The sequence below is a fragment of the Streptopelia decaocto genome (genome assembly GCF_964273445.1).
Source record: "Streptopelia decaocto genome assembly, chromosome: 1".
NCBI classification, from domain to species: domain Eukaryota; kingdom Metazoa; phylum Chordata; class Aves; order Columbiformes; family Columbidae; genus Streptopelia; species Streptopelia decaocto.
In genome coordinates, this window is record NC_138663.1 from 39,220,404 (window position 1) to 39,241,720 (window position 21,317).

At 50.9% G+C, this 21,317-nt stretch overlaps 3 protein-coding genes across 4 annotated transcripts; 1 reads left to right on the top strand and 2 right to left on the bottom strand.

Annotated features, from left to right (window-relative positions):
• Window positions 1–2,169: 2,169 nt before the first annotated feature.
• Window positions 2,170–5,700, top strand: LGALS1 (galectin 1). The gene is made up of 4 exons (XM_082052793.1): window positions 2,170–2,313; window positions 3,566–3,645; window positions 4,971–5,142; window positions 5,492–5,700. Exons 1-4 carry the CDS (start codon window positions 2,305–2,307, stop codon window positions 5,633–5,635), a joined length of 405 nt encoding a protein of 134 aa, XP_081908919.1. The 5' UTR covers window positions 2,170–2,304; the 3' UTR covers window positions 5,636–5,700.
• Window positions 5,701–8,148: 2,448 nt separating this feature from the next.
• On the bottom strand, window positions 8,149–9,922 carry LOC309449307 (urotensin-2 receptor-like; the record flags this gene model as incomplete). Its single annotated transcript, XM_082071324.1, has 1 exon — window positions 8,149–9,922. The coding sequence occupies exon 1, from the start codon at window positions 9,382–9,384 to the stop codon at window positions 8,149–8,151; it is 1,236 nt and encodes a 411-aa protein (XP_081927450.1). The 5' UTR covers window positions 9,385–9,922.
• A 1,523-nt stretch (window positions 9,923–11,445) lies between these two features.
• LOC309451006 (arf-GAP with dual PH domain-containing protein 1-like) lies at window positions 11,446–21,262 on the bottom strand. Of its 2 annotated transcripts, XM_082074336.1 has the most exons (11): window positions 19,872–21,262; window positions 18,769–18,899; window positions 17,804–17,895; window positions 17,632–17,714; window positions 16,793–16,905; window positions 15,061–15,207; window positions 14,590–14,673; window positions 14,183–14,245; window positions 13,600–13,671; window positions 12,863–13,094; window positions 11,446–12,776 (listed from the first exon to the last, which is right to left on the bottom strand). In XM_082074336.1, exons 1-11 carry the CDS (start codon window positions 19,963–19,965, stop codon window positions 12,748–12,750), a joined length of 1,140 nt encoding a protein of 379 aa, XP_081930462.1. In that variant the 5' UTR covers window positions 19,966–21,262; the 3' UTR covers window positions 11,446–12,747. The 2 variants fall into 2 exon arrangements, with proteins under 2 accessions (XP_081930462.1, XP_081930463.1); XM_082074337.1 differs by lacking the exon at window positions 13,600–13,671.
• Between the last annotated feature and the right edge of the window lie 55 nt (window positions 21,263–21,317).

The following is a 21,317-nucleotide window of genomic DNA, read 5'->3' on the forward strand; positions in this document are numbered from 1 at the left end:
GGTGGAGCAGGTGTCAGTGTGGCTGGAGACACCATCCCCATCTGGTGTGCCATCATGATGAGCACGGACCTTCCCTCCCCGAAATTCAGCTGTACCTTATGAGGATGCTGATCCTGGAGCTTTAGATTTTATCACGTCATCATGGTGGCTCCAATCCAGAGGTCAGAAGGGAAACATGGCATCGTACTGATGGAGACAGCCCATGGTCTACAGACAATGTGAAACCCCATGGGCCCCTTGCCTGCAGTATTAGCCTGTTGTGCTAATGCCTGTTAATTCAAGGGTCCTTTAAACTAACAGAGACATCTGGACTTCCAACAGACAAGTGTGGGCTGCCTGAGTTAGACTCAAGTCTGAAAGCCAGATTTCCTTGATGTGAATATCCCTTCCAGTGTCTCCTCTTGGATGGTATCCTCTCCCTCATTATCACCTGTTATCCATGAGCTGGTCTCTACTCTTCTCAACAGTATTTGGATGAAGGTCCCTGGACAGCTGTGACTCAAGGAGCTGGTGGCTGCTAAGACTGGGTTAGAGTGCCCAGCTGCCAGAAATGCTAGAGGAAACACGGAACCTACCCCTGACTTTTTAAATGGCTGCCCCCACCTCCAGCTCTAAGCAAGCAAATACCTACACATTTCCTCTCCCCATTCACCATTTCTTGCAAGGGAGTAGTCCCTCCTAGTCTGACCCCTGCAACCTACTAAACTATGGCTGCAGCAGCAGCTTATCTCCTTGGAGAGATGTTCAGAGTCCTTTGCAGGGGGTTGATCTTAAAATATCTTGCAGTTGAAAGGAATTTATTTAATTACACACACATCCCAAACAGAGGGAAGCTGGCACTAGTTACTTTTTCTCCTGCTGGTATGGAGTACTCCTCCTCATCCCATACCACGTGGAAAGGATCAGGCTCAAGGGCAAGTCACCAGAAGGGAGAAGAGGGGCCAGGCATGTCAGAGCAGAGAAGCCCACTTTGGCCTTTGCTCCAAGTGTCTTGTGTCTTGGCGTGATCGGTGACCTGGCCAAAGGCTGGAGCCTTTCCAGGGGCCTCCCTGCTGCCTGTACTGGCATGGATGGCACCGACCGAAAACAGCCACTGGGGTTGTGCTTTATGGGGTTAAAAGGTATGGGGACTATCACATCCTCAGGAGTTGGGGAACTGATGTGCCTCATAGAAAGAGAAGAAGAAAGTGTTTCAGTGAGTTCCAGTTCTGGGCCTCTTAAGGAAATCACAGAGCGCCTTGTGATTTAGAGACAAATATGCAAGACAAGGAGAGCCTTAAGCCACAAGCTTGGCCCACTGCCTGAATTTTTTCCCTCCTCTTTCAATGTAATTACAGTTGAGCCATGTAATTGGGTAACTTTTTCCAAACGACTCCTTTCACCCAGACTGAATCATACGTGACAGAAAAAGAACATGGAAGCAGCTAAAAGACATATAGATCCTAAGGCTATTTGTGATAGACTGTTTTGCCCCCATCCCCTTGTTCTTCAGCCCCCCAAGTGTGCCCAGGGTAGGTGCAAGAGCCAGGCACTGATATTTTCTGTATAATTCCTTCCCACCCCTCCAAGACAGCTTCCTCCTGGCTTGCTCTGCCCTATAGCCAAGATTAACTGCATGGTTTTGAGAGTGTCTGGGGGTTCTGCAGAATAAGGACTATTTCCCCGCTCTGTTTCCTGTACCTACAAGAGAGGGTGGTAAGGGCTGGGGCAGCAGCTGTGCAGCATTTGGAGTCAGCACATCTTGATAGTGCAGCTGAGCGACCCTGGATCCAAATTCAGTCCTCTGTTCCTGGAGTTTCACCTGGACCACAAAGAGTTTCTGAGGTACTGTGTGCACTCAGTGACACTTATTCTGCTCCTGATTTAGCCAGAGATGAAGAGCCCAGCCCTCCTCCTAGACCCTTCCCGCCAAGTCTCAATCCATTTGACCATTTTCCATGTGGGATAAAAGCCTTGGATAGTAAAACACTCATTGTAAAACTATTTTCCACTGGCTGCGTGGCCACACACAGCTGGATCTCCTTCTGGAGCGGCCAGCAGCCCACTTGGAAGTGTTGGGTTTCACATCGTGGAGTGGAGCCTGGGTGAGGGTGGGAGGAGGCAGCTCTGCTTGAAAGGCCCTCCCTCCTCCCAAAAACCGACCCCTCCCACCTTTTCCTGGATCTGATTGGTGTGTGTGGTGGAGCAGGGCTGGGACAACTCAGCTCTCCATCTATTTAACGGCAAGGGTGGGGTCCTTGCAGCTACTTGCTTGGGTCTCTTGCACTTCGGTGGAGAGCAGCGTCAGCACTGCACAGCAGCACCATGTCTTGCGTGAGTACAGAAAGGGCTGGGGCAGCCAGTGTGTGGTTGCAGGGACAGTTTTGCTGGTACTTCATGGAGTGTGGGGAGTATGTCAGCTTAGTGTGAGGGTGTTTGCACTGTTCTCCATCTGCTCGTCAGCCCCTGTGTCAGAAGGTCTGCTAGAGCTGGGTGCTTGCTGCTGGGGAGGAAGGATCCCTGCTGCAGATGTTACACAGGGGTAGCTGCTATTTCTTATTCTGGCAGGAATGTTTTGTTTTCCCTGCAAAATCCCTTTGGGGAAGTATGTGGGGGGTCATTGTGGGCTTGGCTCCTGAGCTGGGGTAACCTGTTCTACAGCAGCTCTGCTCTGGGGAAGCAGCTGCAGTGATAGTTATTGCTCTGTGAGCATCTCTTCTGGGCAGCCTTGCTGCTTGCTTTCTGGCTGAAGTTTTCATGAGTCACTGAGTTGTTATCGCTCTCCTTCTTGTAAGGAAATATGCTATACAAAAGTGGCCTTCTGTGTCAAAGACAGCTGGGCAAAGGCTTGTGTCAGAAGTGATTGCATTTCTTTGATTAACTTATCTTTCATTAGATTGAGAGTGATTAAACAGGAAGCGTTTCAAACGCGTGCTTATTTCTTAAGGTGGGATGGGAGAAAGATTCTCAGTATTATTTCTGTCTTGCCTCTGGTGTGATAGAAAATGGGTAAATGTGGGTTTACTGGGTATTTTAGGTCTACTAGAGAGAAAGTGGAAGAAGGTGTGTGCATAGACAGGAGAATGTTCTTGCAAATGCTGAAGATGCAAAAAAAAAAAAACCTAAGCCACCAAGCCCTTGGGAGCTGGGATGCAAAGTGTCTGAGCCCCTGGACCTAGGCAAGGCTTGAAGTTCAAATCCAAGCCAGAAGAAAGCAATGGAGGCTCCATCCCTGCACAGCCAAGCTTGTGTGGGATGGTGTTGAGACCCACAAGGCACATGGGTGTGTTTGGGATGGGGTGGGTGTGATGGGAGCTTGCAGGTGCTTATGCTTCACTGCTGTGAAATACAGATATGCTGATGAGAGCAGCAGGAGAAAGGTTGGGAAATTGGGTACATGTCCCATGTGACTGGAATAACTTCTCTGGGATGTCCCTGGTGCAATGCCCTAGGGGAAGGGAGCTTCCCTGTCTCTCCAGAGGTCCAAAGCAATGCACTGCCTTGCAAGAAAGCCCAGAGAGCTGCCAAGTTGGAGCAAGTGAGCCAGCAGGTATTGAGCTAATGTCTCTGCCTCTGCATTCCCCAGGGACCAGTATGCACCAACTTGGGTCTCAAGCCTGGCCAGCGCCTCACTGTCAAGGGGAAAATTTCACCAAGTGCCAAGAGGTAAGTGATGCTGTGCTGCCCAGGCATGTTCAAGGCACCACACTGAGTTGTCTTCTGCTGGTGAGAAACAGAAGGAATCCCTCCCTTGGGTGGGAGAGGAGCAGCTTTGGAAAGGGTTAACACCAGCAGTTCTTCCCAGTGAGTCATTTCCTAATGCACATTGCAGACGCACACTACTGCCAAGGGGCTATGCTGAAGCAGATGTGAAGCTCCAGCTGCACGCACTGGCAGTGACCACATCCCCTCTAGTGAAGGGTAAAGGAAATGGAAGCCATGTCTATACTGAGATTTGGGTTGAGACCATCCCCTGCCACATCCTCTCCTCTGCATGAAGATGGCCCAGGAGCAGGGACACAGTTACAGTGCCTTGCTTCACTGGGTGGGAGAAGAGCATAGCCCAAGCAGCTGGGAGATCTTGGATGCTTGGAGCCACAGCTTCAGCTAATGGTGCAAACGGAAAGACTGCATGTTGCAGGAAAGGGTCTCAGGCAGCTGAAGTTTGCTTTCACCTGGTGGAGATACTAGTGGGGAAGGTGGTGAGTAGGCAGGTGGAAGTAAGTAGAAATGTGCTCCTAACTATGCAGGGATCAGGGTGGCTGGGGCAGCGGTCCCCAGCCCTTGTGCACATCAGTGGCTGGTGAGGCCTCTCAGTGGGTAAGGTGGAACCCATAGCTGCTGTACCAGCAATAGCTGTGTTCCAGGAAACATGTCCCAGCTCTTCCCAGTGCCTTTGAAGTTCGATAGCGTCAGAGTGAAGCCTCCTGGGCTTTCTCTTGCCAAATACTATGCCTCCTCTCTTCTCATCTGGGTAAGAGGCCTAGAGGCAAGGTGGACACTGGGCTAGGAAGCTGCTCCCTCCCACTGCCATTGCAGATGTTTTGGGATAGCTAATGACATGGTAATTATTTTGGCTGCCTGCAGGGCAGGGAGAAGGCAGTGGCCAACAGGCAGAGTGCAACACCAGCCAACTGTTTGGGGCTGAAATGGAATCTGTGAAAAGCAACTGATGCCTTGGGAGCTGGCTTGAGTGCAGGAGAACTCCCTGTTCAGGGCAAAGTGGGAAGCTGGCACTGAACCTTGCTCCTGTTAAACTTTGTGGAAACTAAGTGGTGTCTCTCCCAGGGATGTCACTGTGGAGCCTGTCACCCCAGATGAGGAGAGTACCTGCTGCTGACACAGCACTATCATTTTAGAGAAACTGTGCACTTTGGCAAAGAGTTTCTCTTTGATTACCCTCATTTGAGCTTCACGCAACAGACTCAGATGTTCATGATAATGTGCTACTTTATTATTGATTAAAACAGCATTGATGTCTTTCTCTGCAGCTTTGTGTTTAATCTCGGGAAGGATGCTTCCACCATTGGGCTTCACTTCAACCCCCGTTTTGATGCTCATGGTGATGTGAACACCATTGTGTGTAACTCGAAGAAGGTGGAAGAGTGGGGTGCAGAGCACAGGGAGACTGTCTTCCCTTTCCAGAAGGGAGGCACAGCAGAGGTGAGGGGAAGGTGTCTGGCACATGGTGCCCAACTCCAAGGGCTGTCTCAAGGTTGTCTGTACAGGAGGTGGCTGGTTTCTCCTGCCTGGTCAGTGCTGCCATCCAGGGCTCTGAGCAGGGACAGGGGCTGGGCAAGCTCTGTCTAGCTGGAAGGGATGTTACTATTGAACTGAACAGGGAATGCTCATCTCATGGGAGACCAGAATAACACTCCTGCTGTTGAAGAGCAGGTTATGCTGCTGAGTGTGTTCATCTTGCAAAGTGGAGGGTGGCATAGCAATGCTGTGGAGGGGAAAGGCTTGAGGGCACCTTGGCAGAAACTTTCTGACTTTTGCATTTGTCTTGCAGATCACTTTCAATGTCAACCAAAATGATCTGACAGTTCACATCCCAGGCCACCAGTTCACGTTCCCTAACCGGCTTGGGCTCTCTGTCTACGACTACTTCGATACACAAGGGGACTTCACAGCCCAGTCTATCAGCTGGGAATAACTTCCTCTGACACCTCCATCTCAAAGATACAGAAAAAGCATTCAATAAATAGGAGTTTTGGTCTACGCAGTCTCAATCTAATCTGTTTCATACTGCAAGTTCACATGGGTTGGTCACCTTGCTGGTGGGGTAGGGGAGAGGAGGGTAGCCAACTTTGCTCTAGTACAATATGTGTGTGGGATTGTGCCAGCCTTGCCCCTTAAAGTCATGGATGGAGAGCAGGGTAAGTGTCAAAAGCCAGGGAAGGCAGAAGGTAAAAAGCCCAAGGAAGGTTTTAGGAGGAAATGTTAGGGCTAGATGTGACTAAGGGGAGGAGTGGAAGGGTCCCTGAAGCAAAGTCACCCACCCTTGAGGTCTAGACTGACACCTTACTCTGCCTGAGTAAAACAGGTTGATGAAATCCGTCTCCTCTTAAACTAAGCACCCCTGGCTGGACCCAGACTGCCTTAAGTTGCAGACCTAGGTAAACCTAGTGGGACATGGAGGGAGGAGAAAATCCTCAATTGTGCTAGTTTTGGCCTGCAACCCTCTATAGAGGTTGGTCCTGTTAATGACATAGTTCTATGTCTGCTTGGGACATCTTGCTGATGCATGGGGCAGCAGTGGAAAAGGATGCAGTGCTGGGTGTGACAGAGCGTGCAGTGGGCTTCTCATCTAAATCATTTTTTTCTAATAAGTGTGGAAACACAAATACTGTTGGGCCATATCTCATGTGGGCAGTAACCTGGAGGGCTCTGTTTTTATTCTGACTATGTGCTGTGCCTGCTTCATCCAGAGCTGGGAGAGGTAGCAATGCCCAGCTGGAGTGTGTCCATTAAGCTTCTGTTGCCCCTTCACTCATGTGAACCCAAAGGAGCCTGGTCCCTTCTCAGTCCAAACTGAGGCTGGTCTCTTAGGAGTCTGGAGATAATGAAGTGTGTTCGATGTTACAGCATGGTTCTCACTGGGCTGTGGGTAGGTGCTGTTACCCAAGGTGTTAGCCAGCCTTGAGAGCTGTCCCAGTCTGACTGAGGAGCAATGACTACTGCTGTTGGGCAGGCTGTGCTTGGTGGACATGGGAAAGATGGGAGCTGCCCTTTCCACAGTGCACAACAGTTACCAGGTAGGCCTGGGGTGGAAGAACCCAATCTTCTGGTCCTTTCTCACAGGCTTGGTCATGAGAAATTTGACAGATGAGCAATTTGAAGGACAAACAATTTGGTGTCCTGCAAGGGGTCCCTCCAGGCCTGGCTGGGCCAATTCCTCCCACTAAGTCGTTGCAGGGCTCCTATGGCAGCAATACCACCTATTCTTGCTCTATAATTCATGAGGTTCTGCCAGGTCCTGTGTCTCAGGTACCCAAGCAAAGGGAGGTTTGGCTGCCAGGAATTGGGGACTGAGGAGGAAGAGAAATGAGTTGGAGACAAGGGCTTTTGAGCCGGGAGGCAGGAACACTCAGGGTGTACAAGCAACCTGAGGCTCTGCAGCTGGATCTCTCTTGAAGCTCAGTGTTGCCCGAAGCCAGTCCGCTCTGGATAATCACATCCTGCTCTTTAAGGCTACATCTTTAACAGTAAACACAACATCTAATGTTGCCACTCTGTGCATAGGCATGGCTGGGGAACTCTGGGGCCTCTTCCCATGGGGTGATACGGATGAGGCCATCCTTTCTGGGGATAAGAACAGAGTTTAGCTGTATTTAAGCCAGCCACACTAGGCTAGATGGTGTTGAGGCAGTGACCTGACCCAGTTTATGCAGTGGCATTGACACAGTATGGCAGATTGGGGTGCATTTGGTAGGCCAGAGAGCTGTGAATTTCCTCAACCACAGCAGGGACATGGTGCTGATGAGGGTCCCCTTCCATGAGCTGTGACAGTGGACATGTAGTGGAGCTCTCTCCTTGCAGCTTTCTCTGCTGAGCTGATCTTGAAAGCTGAATAGATGTGCTGACCTCCCTGAGCTGTACTTCAGGGCAATCTCACAATGTCTCCTAACTGCACTTGGGAGACTTTTTAGAAAGGCTCTTCAAAGGTTTTTCTGTGGAGGGGGGGGAAGAAAGCTGACTGTGAGCTTTACCACAAGAGGATGAACCTCATTCTGGTCTCCTGCTAGTGTGGCTGCTTCATGAAGTGACTCACTGGTCCTGTGAAATCTGTGACTCACTGTTGTCCTGACTTTGTTACAGCTCAGCCCGTTGCTAGAGAGGAGATGAGGGGTGGTGAGGGTTCCCCAGCTGTATAATTTAGATTTATCAAGGCTAACTGCTCCCTTCCGCCCACTCTCCAGCCTTGCGCAAGGTAGAGACTGGCTTGCGAGGGCTGAAGGACCTGAGGATGGAGTCAGGATCACTGAGACACGTGTCCTCCCCAGCCAAGGAAAGTGAGCAGCCTTGCAAAGGGGAAGTCATGAAGGGGGAGGCACCATAATGATGACGATGGAAGACATTACACACTGGCATGGAAGGTGATGCACTTTTATTTCCCAACATGACCCCAGCCAAAGGCTGGGAGATGTCCCCAACCTGGGGTGCTGCTCACCCCTGGCTTTCCCCCAGAGACCCGGATGATCCCTTGAAAGCCAGGGGGATGCTGTGGCCTCCCACCAGAGCTCCCATGGCCTCCCGGGAGGGTGCTGCAGGCTGTGCTGTGCCCGTCCTGCTGCAGCCGCGGCACCGGCGGTGGCTGCCAGCAAGGAGGGTGTAGAGGAAAGGGTTGATGCAGCTGTTGCTGTAGGCCAGGCAGGTGACACCATAGTTGAGGTAGGCACGGGTGGTGGGGCCAATGCCCAGCCCCTCACCCTGGTACAGCCCGGCCAGCTGCCAGGCCCAGAAGGGGAGGAAGCAGACCCAGTAGGCAACCATGATGATGGAGATCCTGGAGAAGAGCCGCCAGGCAGGGGCCCGACCTGCCACCGACATCCCTGGGCCCAAGGCGGAGGACCGGTACACCCGGGCCAGGCGGGTGTAGACAATGCCCAGCACCATGCCAGGTGCCAGGATGCTGGTGGCGAAAAGCACTGTCAGGTAGAGCCGGAAGGCTGCTGGCGTCCAGGTGGGGATGCAGATGCGCTTGTGGAGGCTACCTGCCTCCTGCAGCTGGGTCATCATCATCATGGGGGCCGTAAGCAGGAGCGAGAGGAGCCAGAGGATGGCACTGGCCAGCTTGCGGTAAGCATTGCTGGCCCGCCTGGCCCACAGTGGCCTGGCCACCGCCCAGTACCTCTCCAGGCTCATGGTGGTCAGGAGGAAGATGCTGGCGTGCATGGTGAGGAGGTCCAGGCTGAGCAAAAGCCTGCAGCCCACATCCCCGAAGAACCAGTCGTGGGCGAAGTAGGTGCAGACCACGAAAGGGATGGTGGAGAGGTACAGGAGGTCAGCCAGGGCCAGGTTGATCACATAGACCCCCAAGGAGCCCGCTGAGCGGCCCGCCACCCTGCCAGAGGCCACTGCCACCGTGTAGATATTCCCCGCCATCCCAGTGAGGCAGATGACCAGCAGCACTGCACCCAGTGGCCCTGTGACCAGGCTGTCCCCTCCCAGGACACTACTGCCATCACCCCCACCACTGCTTTCCTCCAAGAAGCTGCTGTCCTCAGGATCCCCTCCAGGCCTTGTGCTGATGGGGGAAGGATTACAAGACATCTTTGAGTCAGGCGAGCGAGAGCAAGTCAGGCTGTCAGAGACCTGTTCCTTCCCACTGCCTTTCCCCCTCGCTGTATGGGACACGTCTATTAACACATGAGGGAAGAATGGCGAGAGTTCAGCAGACATAGGGTACTGCAGAGAAGTCTATTCCTCACCTCCAGCCACCCACTCCATCGTGCTGATCTTGTCCATCACAAGCTTCATCCGGTAGCTTTCCTTAACCACCAAAGAGGTGAGAATGGGACACATTCCCCTCCTTCAAGACTGATCGGTGCAAAATAACCTCTGCCAGCCAGGAAGAAACGCCTCTGGTCTTCACCAGCTCCTCAGATGTTGCTTTTCCAGCACTAGCTGGGCCCACGGAAACCAGCCGACTGGTGGATTTCTCCTTCTCCCAGGTCTGTGTCCCCTCTGCTCAGATAGACTCTGAGGGGTGGGCTCTGCCCCCCTGAACCAGCCCCTGCAGAGTCACCTTGCCCACTGCACAGAGGAATGTGTCTGACTCACAGCTTCACACACTGGTGCAAAGGCAGTTCCAGTTTAAACTCGGTTCAGAGGAGTATGCTGGCTCCCTCCTCTTTCTTACAGATGTGCTCCTTCCTTAGTGCCTTCCTCCAGCTCCCTCCTCAATCTTGTTCTTCTTTCCCTCTCTTTTTCCCACTTCCCCTTGCACAGTATTCCTCATTTTAAAGGGGAGACAACTGCAAGACAAGACTCCCTACTGTGGCATGGGAGGAAAGCATCAGACTGTGGCTTTAGAAGAGAAACAAGGGCCGGCCCTGAAAATGCAATAGGCAGGGAGCTGCCACACCACTCTCCTTAGCGCTTGGCCAAGCTGGGAGGAGAGGGCCTGTCCCTCACTCCCTTCCGAGGATATCAGGAGCTCTTGAGGTGTAGAAAATGGATGCAGCACCTGGTTTTGCAAGCAAACCCACCAGATGTTAGGACATCTCATATTTAATATGACCTGGCCATGTTCCACCCTTGTCCCTCAGTCAGCAGCAAGCTCCTAGAGACCCAAAGGGCTGGATATTTTAGACCCACTCTTTCCTCCCTCTCCCCAGAGGCCACCCTCCTTCTCTAAGCCTTTCCTCTCCTTCCCTCTCTTCGCCAGGACCTCAGAGCAGGGAGCAAAGTGTGTTAGGCAGGCACCGTTGCCTTCTAGCGGGGCATCACTGCATGACAACTATATGCCCTAAAACGTCTACACCCAGTGCTACCTGCCTCTTTCTTCACCCACATCTGAGCCTCATTTGTCTCAGGGAACAGACACCATGAGACAGAATTTGCAGAGCAAAGACAGATGTACCACTACCAAGTGCTCTTTGCTTTAGTTCTCAGGGGTTTTCAGGCCACACCAGCCGCACTTTTTTGCCTCTTTTGTGCATTAGCATCATTATGGCTGAGCTAGACACCCCCATTCATCTCCAGCAGCAATAACTCAGCATCAAACAGGAGAAGGAAGCCTCTCACTGGTACTGCCCTCACAGCAGTAGGACCCAAGCACCTTCCTGAGCAATGTGCTGCCTGCAACAGCTTCAGCATGACCATGCCACAGGAGTGGGCATATGGCACGTAAGTCATCGATGGAGGGAACTTCAGAAGCCTCCCTCTTGGTTGCCTGTATCAGCACTTGACATAGCTGGGTCATGCTCTCTACTCTTCTTCCCAAAGAACTCATTGTTTTGTTGTTTAGATGGGGCTTGAATTTTTTCTAATGGACTGCCCCATTTTCACACTATCAGAACTGAAAGGCACTTCGTTTTGCAACACAAGCTTTGCAATGGCCTTCAGTGTTTAGGACAGTCATGCTCCAAACTGGGAGAGATCATCAAACTGCAGTGAAAACATGCTTTTGAGTGGAAAGCTCCATTGTGCCATGGCAGCAGGATGAAGCTGATTCTCATCCCAGAAGTTGATGCTTCGAACAGGTTGTGGTGGTCTCAGCACAGAGAGGGGCCCCCAGACAAGCAGTGGGGGATTATGACTTTGCCCATCTGACTCTGATGGGAAGATTCAAAGTCCACATGCCCCAGCAAGTGCAATGAATAGCTATGGCTCCTTGCTCTGTTTGTCTGTGCTTTTTTCCAAGAAACGACCCCATGCCTTAGCAGTCAGCAGCTTAGCTTACATAGGAAGTCAAAATAAATTACAAAGGGATTTTTTTAATTCATTTCTTTAGGAGCTAATTAAAATACTAGTTACCTCATTAATTCCAGTTATCTCCCCCTTAACACACTAGGTGCCCACTCTCACACTGCCTGTGTAAAACTGCAGACGCATCAGATTCTACAGTGTCACCAGCAGAAGTCAGCTGGTCCTTCCAGCATGTGAAATACAGCTCTCCCAGGAGACTTTTAAGACATGGTCTTTAAGATATGAATCATGAGTTGATTCAGCAGTTAACTGTTACTAGAAGGACATGAACATACAGACTTCCTACTACTGCATAAAATTGTATGTTTATGTAATATACAAGATATACATATGTAATGTGTAGGGCAGAATGAAAGTGCCAGGCCTTTGACATAAAGAGAATAAAGGAGCAGAGCAAAGTTAGTGTTACTAACTTCAGACATCAACCCCCACGCTCTAGTAAAGTCAACAGAGAGTCCAAAGTCTGCATCAGACATGCCACAGGCTGCTCTGTGCCAGACCCAACCTCTCTCTACTGGTGTGATTAAAGACTCCAATTTGACAGTTGAACTTCAATGGCATGAATATACCCTACAGTATCTTCCCTAGGGTAGTATCCCACTTTCCACCACTTTTTGTTACATACACACACATATACATTACCCCCCCACACATTACCCACATACACACAAGTATACACACACATTGTTTTTGAGCAGATCTGTTAACATTCTCTGTAGCAATTGGAGGAAGGTCTCCACACAAATGTGGTCCAAAGAAGCTTTCAAGCCCACACACGGCAGGAGGAAACAGGCCTCACATTTGGTTGTTAGATTATGTCTTTTAAGTGACCTTTCTCCACTACAGCTCTAACTGATCAAATATCTAAATGTTTCACATCTCTGTTGCCAGCAGAGAAGCTGTTTCTTGTCTCTCCTAGCCCAGCAGCCCCTGCAATCTGCTGCAGCGTAGCTCCAGGCAGGCAGCTGTTTTCTTGCGTAAGGTAGGTGGCTGTCTGCAGCTTCATGCAGGAGCAATACTAGGTCCCATGTCCAACATAGCAAGTGACAAGTTTTCAAGGTCCAATTGACAGGCAAGGCCTGCCAGCATCCAGTCAGATCACAGCAATTTAACAGTGACAGGTTGCACCGAGGTTTAAGACTCACAAAATCTTGCACTTGAAAGGAAGCAGCTTAATTTGGCCCCCAGAACAAAGTGGACCATCTATGGGGAAGGCAAGTGCTTTGAAGGGTGCTTCAAGAGCATTGTGTTTCTTGGATGTCGATCTCTCCTGACAGCCCATCCAACAGGGCCAAGTAGAGTCAAGTCATAGCAAGGTTCCTGCCTGGCTTCCTAGGATTTAAACTTGAAGTAGGCTTCAACTGTAGTGAAGGAAAAAGATGGTGCATTAGGGCAATACCCTGATTGGAATGGCAGGAGGGGAAGGAAATTACATCCGCCCACTCACTTGCATATTCCTGTGGTGTCATGGCCTGGTTGATGACACTAGTGAAGGCTGCAATCCAGTCCAGCTGGTCAGTCTCTGTCTCACAGGTGAAGAGGTATTCCCGGTCAGGGGTGACAATGGTGAGGCCATAATGCCAAGAGAAGTTTCCCTGTGTCCCGGAAGGCAATCCCTTCTGGACACTATAGCCATTCTCTTTGCTGCCCACAAACACTTCACCCTTAGCAAATGCATCCTGCATGTCAGGAGGGAAAGAAGGATTTACAGCATCCCAAGAGAACCAGGGAATAATAGTAGTACACCTAAGGGCAGGAGGAGAGTGGGTGAGGACCAGGGATGTAGCAGCAAAAAGATTTGAAGGTGGTCAGGGAATTCAGAAGAGCAGGGAATCTATACTTCAAGGCAGTGTTGGAAAGGAAAATTTAAGAGCATGGACCTCGAGATGTCTGAGAGAGGAACTGCTGCTCCTGTCTCTCCATGTCCCCCCCGGTGTCACTCTCCTCTCCATCACCACCTTTATACCACTGCCCTCCATGTTCCCATTGTCTGCAGGCAGTGAAACAAACACAGAAAGCATGGGATGAACTAAGCGGGATGGAAATGGGAACACCTAGAGTCCATCCAGAGCAGCTGGGGAACCTGCAAGCCGCCCTTAGTGCAGAGCAAAGACTCTGGTTGGACTTTGGCCCTGCCCTCAGCATTGCTGCCTGCCACTACCAGAGGTCAGATCTTTCCCTCACCAAAGGATCCTTGAAGTACATGAGCCTGCGGTGATCCAGGGTGAACCAGCGCTTCTTAAAAGCCTCTCTCTGCTGTGAAGGGAAGAGGTGACATGTGTAAGGGGACAGTGCCCTCTGCCGTGAGCAGCGCAAATGGATACCCAAAATTCATCCCAACCACTTCGACCAAGCCCCTGCCTTAACAGCAACCTTCTCCTCACCCTTTCTGAGCTGAGAGTGGGGATTATTATCGGGTTTTTCAGTCCGAACTGCTGTCCACAACTCTTGGACTTCTGTGAAGGACCCCAGAGTTGAGACAGGAGAAATCTAGACACTAAATACCTGTAAGGTCACGCACACACAGACACATGCAGAGAGATCTGTTTTTCTGGGAGAAAGCAGGGACTCTGGCTTCATCTACTTTCACATGTGTCCTTCCCCTTCCTTTCATCCTCCCCTCCCTTGGTGCACACACATTGTTCCCACGGGTGTCTAAAGAGTCAGGGGGGAACAGGGAAACAGTAGGAAAAAAACATTGTAGTAGGGAAGGTCAGTGGCTCTCTGGTGGGTCCCTGTTAGATTTTTTTCTCCCACAGCAGCTCACCTTGGGGCCAGTTTTCTCCATGTATCCCTCCTTCAAGAAGTTTCTTGTCAGCCGATTTTTAATCTGACAAAAAGGCAAGAGTAACATCCACTTAGCCATGTTTCTTTGCTATTCAATTTTGCTCCCCACCCTTCCTTCTATTCCCCCCAATTCAGTCACCCTTTAGATTCATGTTTGCAGAAGTGCCTAGCCAGGAGTCACTTCTATCTCCAAAGTGCTCAGAAACAGCAGAAAGCTGTTGTTTTCTGGCCACCACAAGCTCTTTTACATGCCCTTTCTCAACCCTCTATCTAAACACTGCAATTTCCACTTCTGTACCTGGGGTTCTAATAATAACTAATGGGCTCTTTTATCACATAACCAAGCACCAGTGGGAGACTCAGCAGTGTGCTCTAGTGCTGCCTTACCTCATTATCGCTGGCAATAGGAAATGCTACCTTCAGGTAATGGAACTGCACAGAGCGAATGGCATTGAACCAGTCTACCACCTCCTGAGAAAGGAAAAGGACAGGACCAAAAGCTTAGCCAGAGCAACAATGAGCCATCTAAATTCACCCAGCTGCATCCAACCCTACATTAACTACAAACACAGACAGCTCTCCCTCCCCAGCACCTATAGCCTCTCCCTCACACACACAGGCAACACATCTGCACATCTTCTCCTCCCACACAAACCAACTCAGCCAGTGCGTCTGCCCTGCTCCCTGCAGCAAAACTCTCTCACAGACACACAAATACAAAGCCAGAACCCCCACCCTGTTACCTACAGTAACTTGCACGTGCACACCCCCTCCTACCCATGCTTCAGACTATTTAATACCAGAAGCTCCTCAAACCACCACAATGGCTTTGCAGTGTTTGATGCTAAAACCAGATACCTTTCCGCTTTCATGGTAGACAAATATATTCCGGGTCTTGTTGTCTTTGAGATAGGTGATCTGCAGGCCATTGGGGTTTCCAATCTTCACTGGCTGGAACGTAGCATTGATGACATCTATTTTAACATTGAGTTTGGGTTCTTTGGCCTGAAAACAGAATGGCATTGGTCATGCATGATCAGTCCTAGTGAGAAAGAGACCTGAGCTACCAACTCAGTTGGGTAAGGCAGGGTCAGAGTGTTTCAAAATGTAAAAACTGCCCCTTCTCAACAAAACTGTTGTAGCACACACTCCTTTCACTGTGTGGTGAGCTCGAGCCCAAACAGTGGCCCAGCCCTTCCAATTCAGATTTGAGCTATGCCTACTCTGGAACTGCCAGTGAAACATTGAGACTGCATCTGACCTTACAGCTGAGCCAGTCTAAAGGCTATCTGACCTCAAAAGGAGAGAGCCCACCCCAAGAATCAGAGAATAGTTTGGGTTGGAAGGGATCTTCAATGGTCATCTAGTCAACCCCCTTGCAATAAGCAGGGACATCTTCAAATAGATCAGGTTGCTCAGAGCCCCATCCAGCCTGGCCTTGAATGTCTCCTGGGATGGGGCATCTACCACCTCTCTGGGCAACCTGGAACAGTGTTTTATCACCTTCATTGGAAAAAATTCCTTCCTCATGTCCAGCCTGAATCTACCCTCCTTCAGTTTAAAATCATTATCCACTCTCCCGTCCCAACAGGTCCCACTAAAAATTCTGTCCCCTTTTTCTCATAGGTCCCTTTTAAGTACTGAAAGGCCACAATAACGTCTCCTTGGAGACTTTTCTTCTCCAGGCTGAACAACTCCAACTCTCTCAGCCTGTCCTCACAGGAGAGATGTTCCAGCCCTCTGATAATTTTCGTGGCCTCCTCTGGACCCTCTCCAACAGGTCCATGTCTTTCCTGTACTGAGGGCTTCAGAGCTGGAGATAGTACTCCAGGTGGAGTCTCACCAGAGCAGAGGGGCAGAATCACCTCCCTCAACCTGTTGGCCACACTCCTTTTCACACAGGCCAGGATATGGTTGGCTTTCTGGAATGCAAGCACACATTGCTGTCTCATACCCAATCTTTCATCCACCAGTATCCCCAAGTCCTTTTCCACAGGGCTGCTCTCAATCCCTTCAGCCCCCAGCCTGTATTGATACCAGGGTTTGCACCAACCCAGGTGCAGGACCTTGCACTTGGCCTTGTTGAATCTCATCGAGGTTTGCATGGCCCACTTCTTGAGCTTGTCCAGGTCCCTCTGGATGGCATCTCCTGCTCCTTCCTACCCCAAGCCATTCCCTCCCTTGCGACAGTATATTAGCACTTGCCATATTCATTTCAGGCAGACGAATGAGCAGGAAAGCAGGCCTCCTCAAAACAAACCAAACAAAAGGTTTTTGCCAACTTGGCTCACAGTGGGCTGAGGCTGGTTCTAGCGATGGTGCAGAATTACACAGGAGGCAAATGGAAGGGGGTGAAGTGGAAGGTCAGCCCATTCACCAGGTGTAAGGAAGTACGAAGAGAGGACATGGAGAAATGTCACCCTGATAGTAGGAACGGGAGCCCTCTCCTCAGGGACATGTTTCTGTTAGCATCCCTGGCCTGGGATGCGCAAGGCAACCTCAGAAACATGTGCAGGAGATAGGAATGTCTCCATGACCCACTGCCCTGGGTGGAGTATGCACTGAGGTGGGAGCTGACCACCATACTCACATCCTGCTTGGTGAAATACTTCAGACACCCCTCTCTCTCAGACAAGACGAACTTGCGGGGAAGGAACTGCCCATTGTCTCGACCTCGCTTCCAGAGGATGCCTTCCTTCACCCCTAGGAGCAGAAATGCCACTGTTAAGAGCATCCCACCACAGGCACAGGAGGCATCAGAGAGCTACATGTAGGCTGGGGTCCCAGCCACGCTTCTGAAATAAAGCACATGATGGACTGTGCTGAGAACAAACACTTGAGAAGGAGAGGTCTCACTTCTGACAGCTGAAGATGGTGGTGTTCCTGGGTTTGCAGCCCAGATAAATGGTCACCACAAGACATTCCCAGATGCTTCCCAACTCCTAGTCTGACTCCCACTACTGCCTCTGACAGTGTGAGACCCGTCTCTCCAGCAAACACCAGAGTCCTGGCCCACACAAACCCTGGCATGGGACCAGAACTCTTCCCACTTGACGCTGCAGACCCGTGGGCTACAGCACCTTGTGTCACAGGACTGGTAGTGACATTTCAAACACAACTGCCATGGTTAGAGGGGGTGGCATGCAGCAGGACAGAAATTCCTTACCACAGAGGTCTAGCTGCACCAAGACAGCAAATGCCTTCAGAAAAATGCCAGCTGGTAATACCAGGCTTGGAAGCAACCTGTGGCAGTGCCAGACTATGCTGCCCACAATTTTACCCCACCCAAAACAAAGCCCTGTAAGTAACAGCTGTGTTCTCAGGAGCACTTGTTGAAACACTGACACTATGAGCTTTCTCCTTGTGGTGCTCAAAAGCTTCCAGCAAAGGCAACAGGCGGGATATGTTGATGCTGTGCTCTGCTCTTACCATCAGAATATGGCAGCTGTTTTCCCGGCTCGGTGAACTCTTTGCGTTCATATTTGGCCCGTATCCACTGTTCTCTCAGCACTCTGGGGAGAGAGGTGACAGACAGCTTAGAAATGAACTAGAGGAACCCAGAACTGCCCTTCCCCCTTTTCTTCTGCATGCAGCAACTTACTGGCAGTCATTGTAGGTTGGTTGGTAATAGTAAATAGGGATGTGAGCTTCGTATGTGGCTTTAGTCACAGCATTCCCATGCTTGGCCAGAAACTGCAGAGTTAGAAAGAGAGTTAGTGCCTTCCCTTTGATGCAGACTCATGTTGGACATTTTCCTTCCCTGACCCACCATAGGGCTACATGCACATTGAGATTCAATGGAGCATTCTCTTTCCCCTCCATTGCACCATCCCAGCAAAGTTTGGCTACAGAAAGGTGGGTCTCAATGGTCTTGTCTACTCTCAGAAGTTACAGTGATTGCAATTGAATAAACAGTATGTCACAAAAGTCACTTCCGTGGGGCTGGGTGCACACACATTCAGTGGATTTGCTGCCATGCCCCACATGTTCAGGGAGACCAAGTTCAATAACAGCTCTGTAATGCCATTTGGGAGGACATTCCAAACCTCCTGCTTGTGAGCAGAGAGATACAGATTATTTTCTTTGGATCGTCAGAAAATGTTTTCAGTCCCCTGAAGATTAGTGGGTTGAGGGTAGTGTAACGGGGAGAAGTCAAGTTCCCATAAATGCCATTTTTCTCAAGAGATCACATTTTATCTGGAAACTCTTCTCGGAGCATGGAATTGCCCAAGACTTTCCCCTCAGACTGTTGAAACCAAGAGAAGACATTGAGGCTGGATGCTGTGGGCAAGTGAAAAATTAATAATCTGGAGTGACAAAGACCCTGAGCCTTGGCAAGGTACATTGCAAGAACTCTGCATTTGCCATAAAGTAACAGGAGATGGGGAGACGCATAAGGCAAGCGCATCATCCTTCTCCCGGTGGGTTAGGGGGAGTATCCCCACTTGAGAATACAGAGCATGAGTAGCAAAGGGACAGATTAAACCAGATTAAATTTTGACAGGACAGTTAGTCTATGGCCTAGACCCAACCCACCTGACATACCAGTGGGGATAAAGGTCTCACCTGCACCTGGGCATCATCCCAGTGGTCCATCTTCAGGGATTTGACTTTGCTGATGCTCGGGATGTTGCGGTGAATTCCTGAGCAGCTGAGGCATATAAAGACACCCAAAGTAGAGGATGCCCAGTCAGGATCTGAGGGTATAATAAATGAGTATGACTAGAAGTGGTAAATTCCCCTGAGAGATATGCCTCAACTGAGAAAGTAGTCCTGAGAAACAGAGAGCTGGGTGACAACAGTTTCATCAGAGCTGATTAATTAACACCGAAAATGCAGATGCCAGTCAGGAAAAACCATAGCTATTAGTCCCTCATTCTCCCTGCTTCAACCACTTCATCTGAATTTCTATTGACCTGAACCTCAAAACACTCTAAAGTGCCTTGCAAACTTTTGTGTAAAGGGTCACCCTCGATGAAAATGAAACCAGCCTGGGAACAGACTCCAGGAGCTGTCGAGTGCAAATTCCCAACAGCATTTCACTCAGAAAGTGGAAAGCAGACTTGAATCCAAAATTTTCTTCAGAGAATTTAAGAAGCTAAAATGGTACTAATTAGCCCAGCCTTAATTTGGCTTGGGTGGTACACTCTACATGCTCATTTTGGGAGGATTACAATCTGCGTTTTGAGCAGCACTTGTAGGACCTCGAGCTGGGTACCTTTTCAAGAAGGCAAGCCCTTCAGTAAAATAAACCTCTGAGGCGCCTGTGGCAGGTTGTCAGTTCCGAGCTGAGTCACGGTGGAGACAATGCCCTCCTGAATCATGCCTTCTTTCTGCAGCAGTTAGGATTTCACCAGGAGCTTTCCTGTCAGGTCCTGACTGGGCTTGACCTTGATTTGTATTTGAGATCTGACATGACCACCACCGACAGTGCTGCAGCTACACAGCTCTGTGCTCATCTGGCACTACTATGTCACTGTCCTTCTTCCCACAAACGCTGTGGCAGCATGCCCTTCCTCCTCCCTCGCCAACTCACCTCCACGGAGAGGAAGCAAATATCCAGACAGAGCAACTCCTCTCCTCCCTCTCTCCCCAAGGTTCATGTGCAGTCAGATAATCAGACCAGTCCCAGCTCCTGACTCTTCCTCCAGCAGCCCTTGGAGACTCACCTGGCTTCCCACAGTCTGCGCATGAAGAGTTTTCCGCTCTTCTCCACACCTCCCTCAGGGCCTTCATACTTCTGTCATGTCCTCCAGCCATCATGTCCAATGCTACTCCGCAGGGCAGGGCCGGGCCGGGAAGGCGGCTGCCTGCACCTTCCGTACCTGTGGGCCAACCCAACCCACTGGGTTGCCCAAGGAAGAAGGAACCACCAGAGAGCCAGCCGCTCTTGCAGACGGAGGAAAAAGGGGAAGGCACGAGAAACCGTGAGGTTAATGGAAGGAGCGTGGAGGCCTGACGGTGCACCTGAGCCGGCTGAGCGCAGGCAAGGACGAAGAGGCTGGAGGCTGAAGTGCAGCCAGGCTGTGAGTGAGGAGGAGGAGAAGACCTGCCCCATGGGCGTGGAGGGAAGTGCAGCAATTAACCACAGAACTGGTTTTTCCGCATTTCTGCTGGAGAAAGGACAGGCCAGGAAGAGTGCAAGCAGCAAGAGAGCTGATAAAGGCGAGGTGGCCCTGCACGAGCGGTCAACGGGCCGTGTCAGGACTTGTCATGCTCTGTGCACTGCGGGGTTGGCTTTGGCTGCCCCGCAGCACTTCAGGAGCTTCCACCAAAGTCAGCTGGCCACCACACAAGCATTACACCTGTTTTTAGGGCAAGGACTGGAGGGCAAGAAAGGTTCAAGAGTTCAGCCAAAGTCACTGAAGCCAGCAGCTAAGAACCCGGCAGCCCTGATGCCCCCAACAACTCATGCTGGTACCTTTCTCCAACATCACCTACAGAAACCAGAGCTGTTGTTCAGCCAGGTCCTGCATCTTGGTGGCTCAGTGTCAGAGCCAAGACCCATCCCCACACTTGCCTCCCCCAGCTGAGAGTGCCACAGGTGCCACTGACACCAAGCAATGACAACAGCTTGAAATAAACCCTTAGACCTTTACTGAAGAGATGCAGATGTTAAATATTTGGAGGAACAACATTGATTGAAGAGATGCAGATGTAAAATACTCAGGAGGTGTGGCAGAGTGGGTCTGGGGGTGAGGGATCGGGTGCTGTGCTGGCCGCACAAGGCAGCGCCGTAACAGCGTTTTGCCAGGAGGGAGCAGGAGAGGAGCCGGGGCTGTAGGCACCCGGCCTGAAGGAGCCCCCACCCGCGGCTGGATGACATGGCTGGCAGCACATGCCTGTAAGGTCAAAACGGCAGCTTCTCTCTCCTAGCCGCAGCTTGGGGGAAAAAATGCACCTGGAGCGGGCGAGGGGGCGCACGCAGGTCCCACACACCGACAGGACAGGAGGACCCGCTGCCGGCTCCATGCGGCTCCTTTAAACCGCAGCCAAGGCAGCAGCCCTGAGGTGCCCCGACCTCCCGCTCATCTCACCGCCCACCCGGGGTCATCCCGCACCCCGGGGCCGCTCAGCCCAACGGCGGCTCGGCAGACAAAGGCCGCCCGCCTGGG

What these genes read in the sequence shown, in the direction of transcription:
- LOC309451006 (XM_082074336.1), bottom strand. Translation starts at nt 19,965, where the DNA reads ATGATGGCTGGAGGACATGACAGAAGTATGAAGGCCCTGAGGGAGGTG. An exon ending in CGCAGACTGTGGGAAGCCAG is followed by an intron (nt 18,900 to 19,871) that starts GTGAGTCTCCAA and finishes TTATACCCTCAG; the next exon opens with ATCCTGACTGGGCATCCTCT. An exon ending in CTATTGCCAGCGATAATGAG is followed by an intron (nt 14,246 to 14,589) that starts GTAAGGCAGCAC and finishes CCTTTTTGTCAG; the next exon opens with ATTAAAAATCGGCTGACAAG.
- LGALS1 (XM_082052793.1), top strand. An exon ending in ATTTCACCAAGTGCCAAGAG is followed by an intron (nt 3,646 to 4,970) that starts GTAAGTGATGCT and finishes CTTTCTCTGCAG; the next exon opens with CTTTGTGTTTAATCTCGGGA. An exon ending in AGAAGGGAGGCACAGCAGAG is followed by an intron (nt 5,143 to 5,491) that starts GTGAGGGGAAGG and finishes TTTGTCTTGCAG; the next exon opens with ATCACTTTCAATGTCAACCA.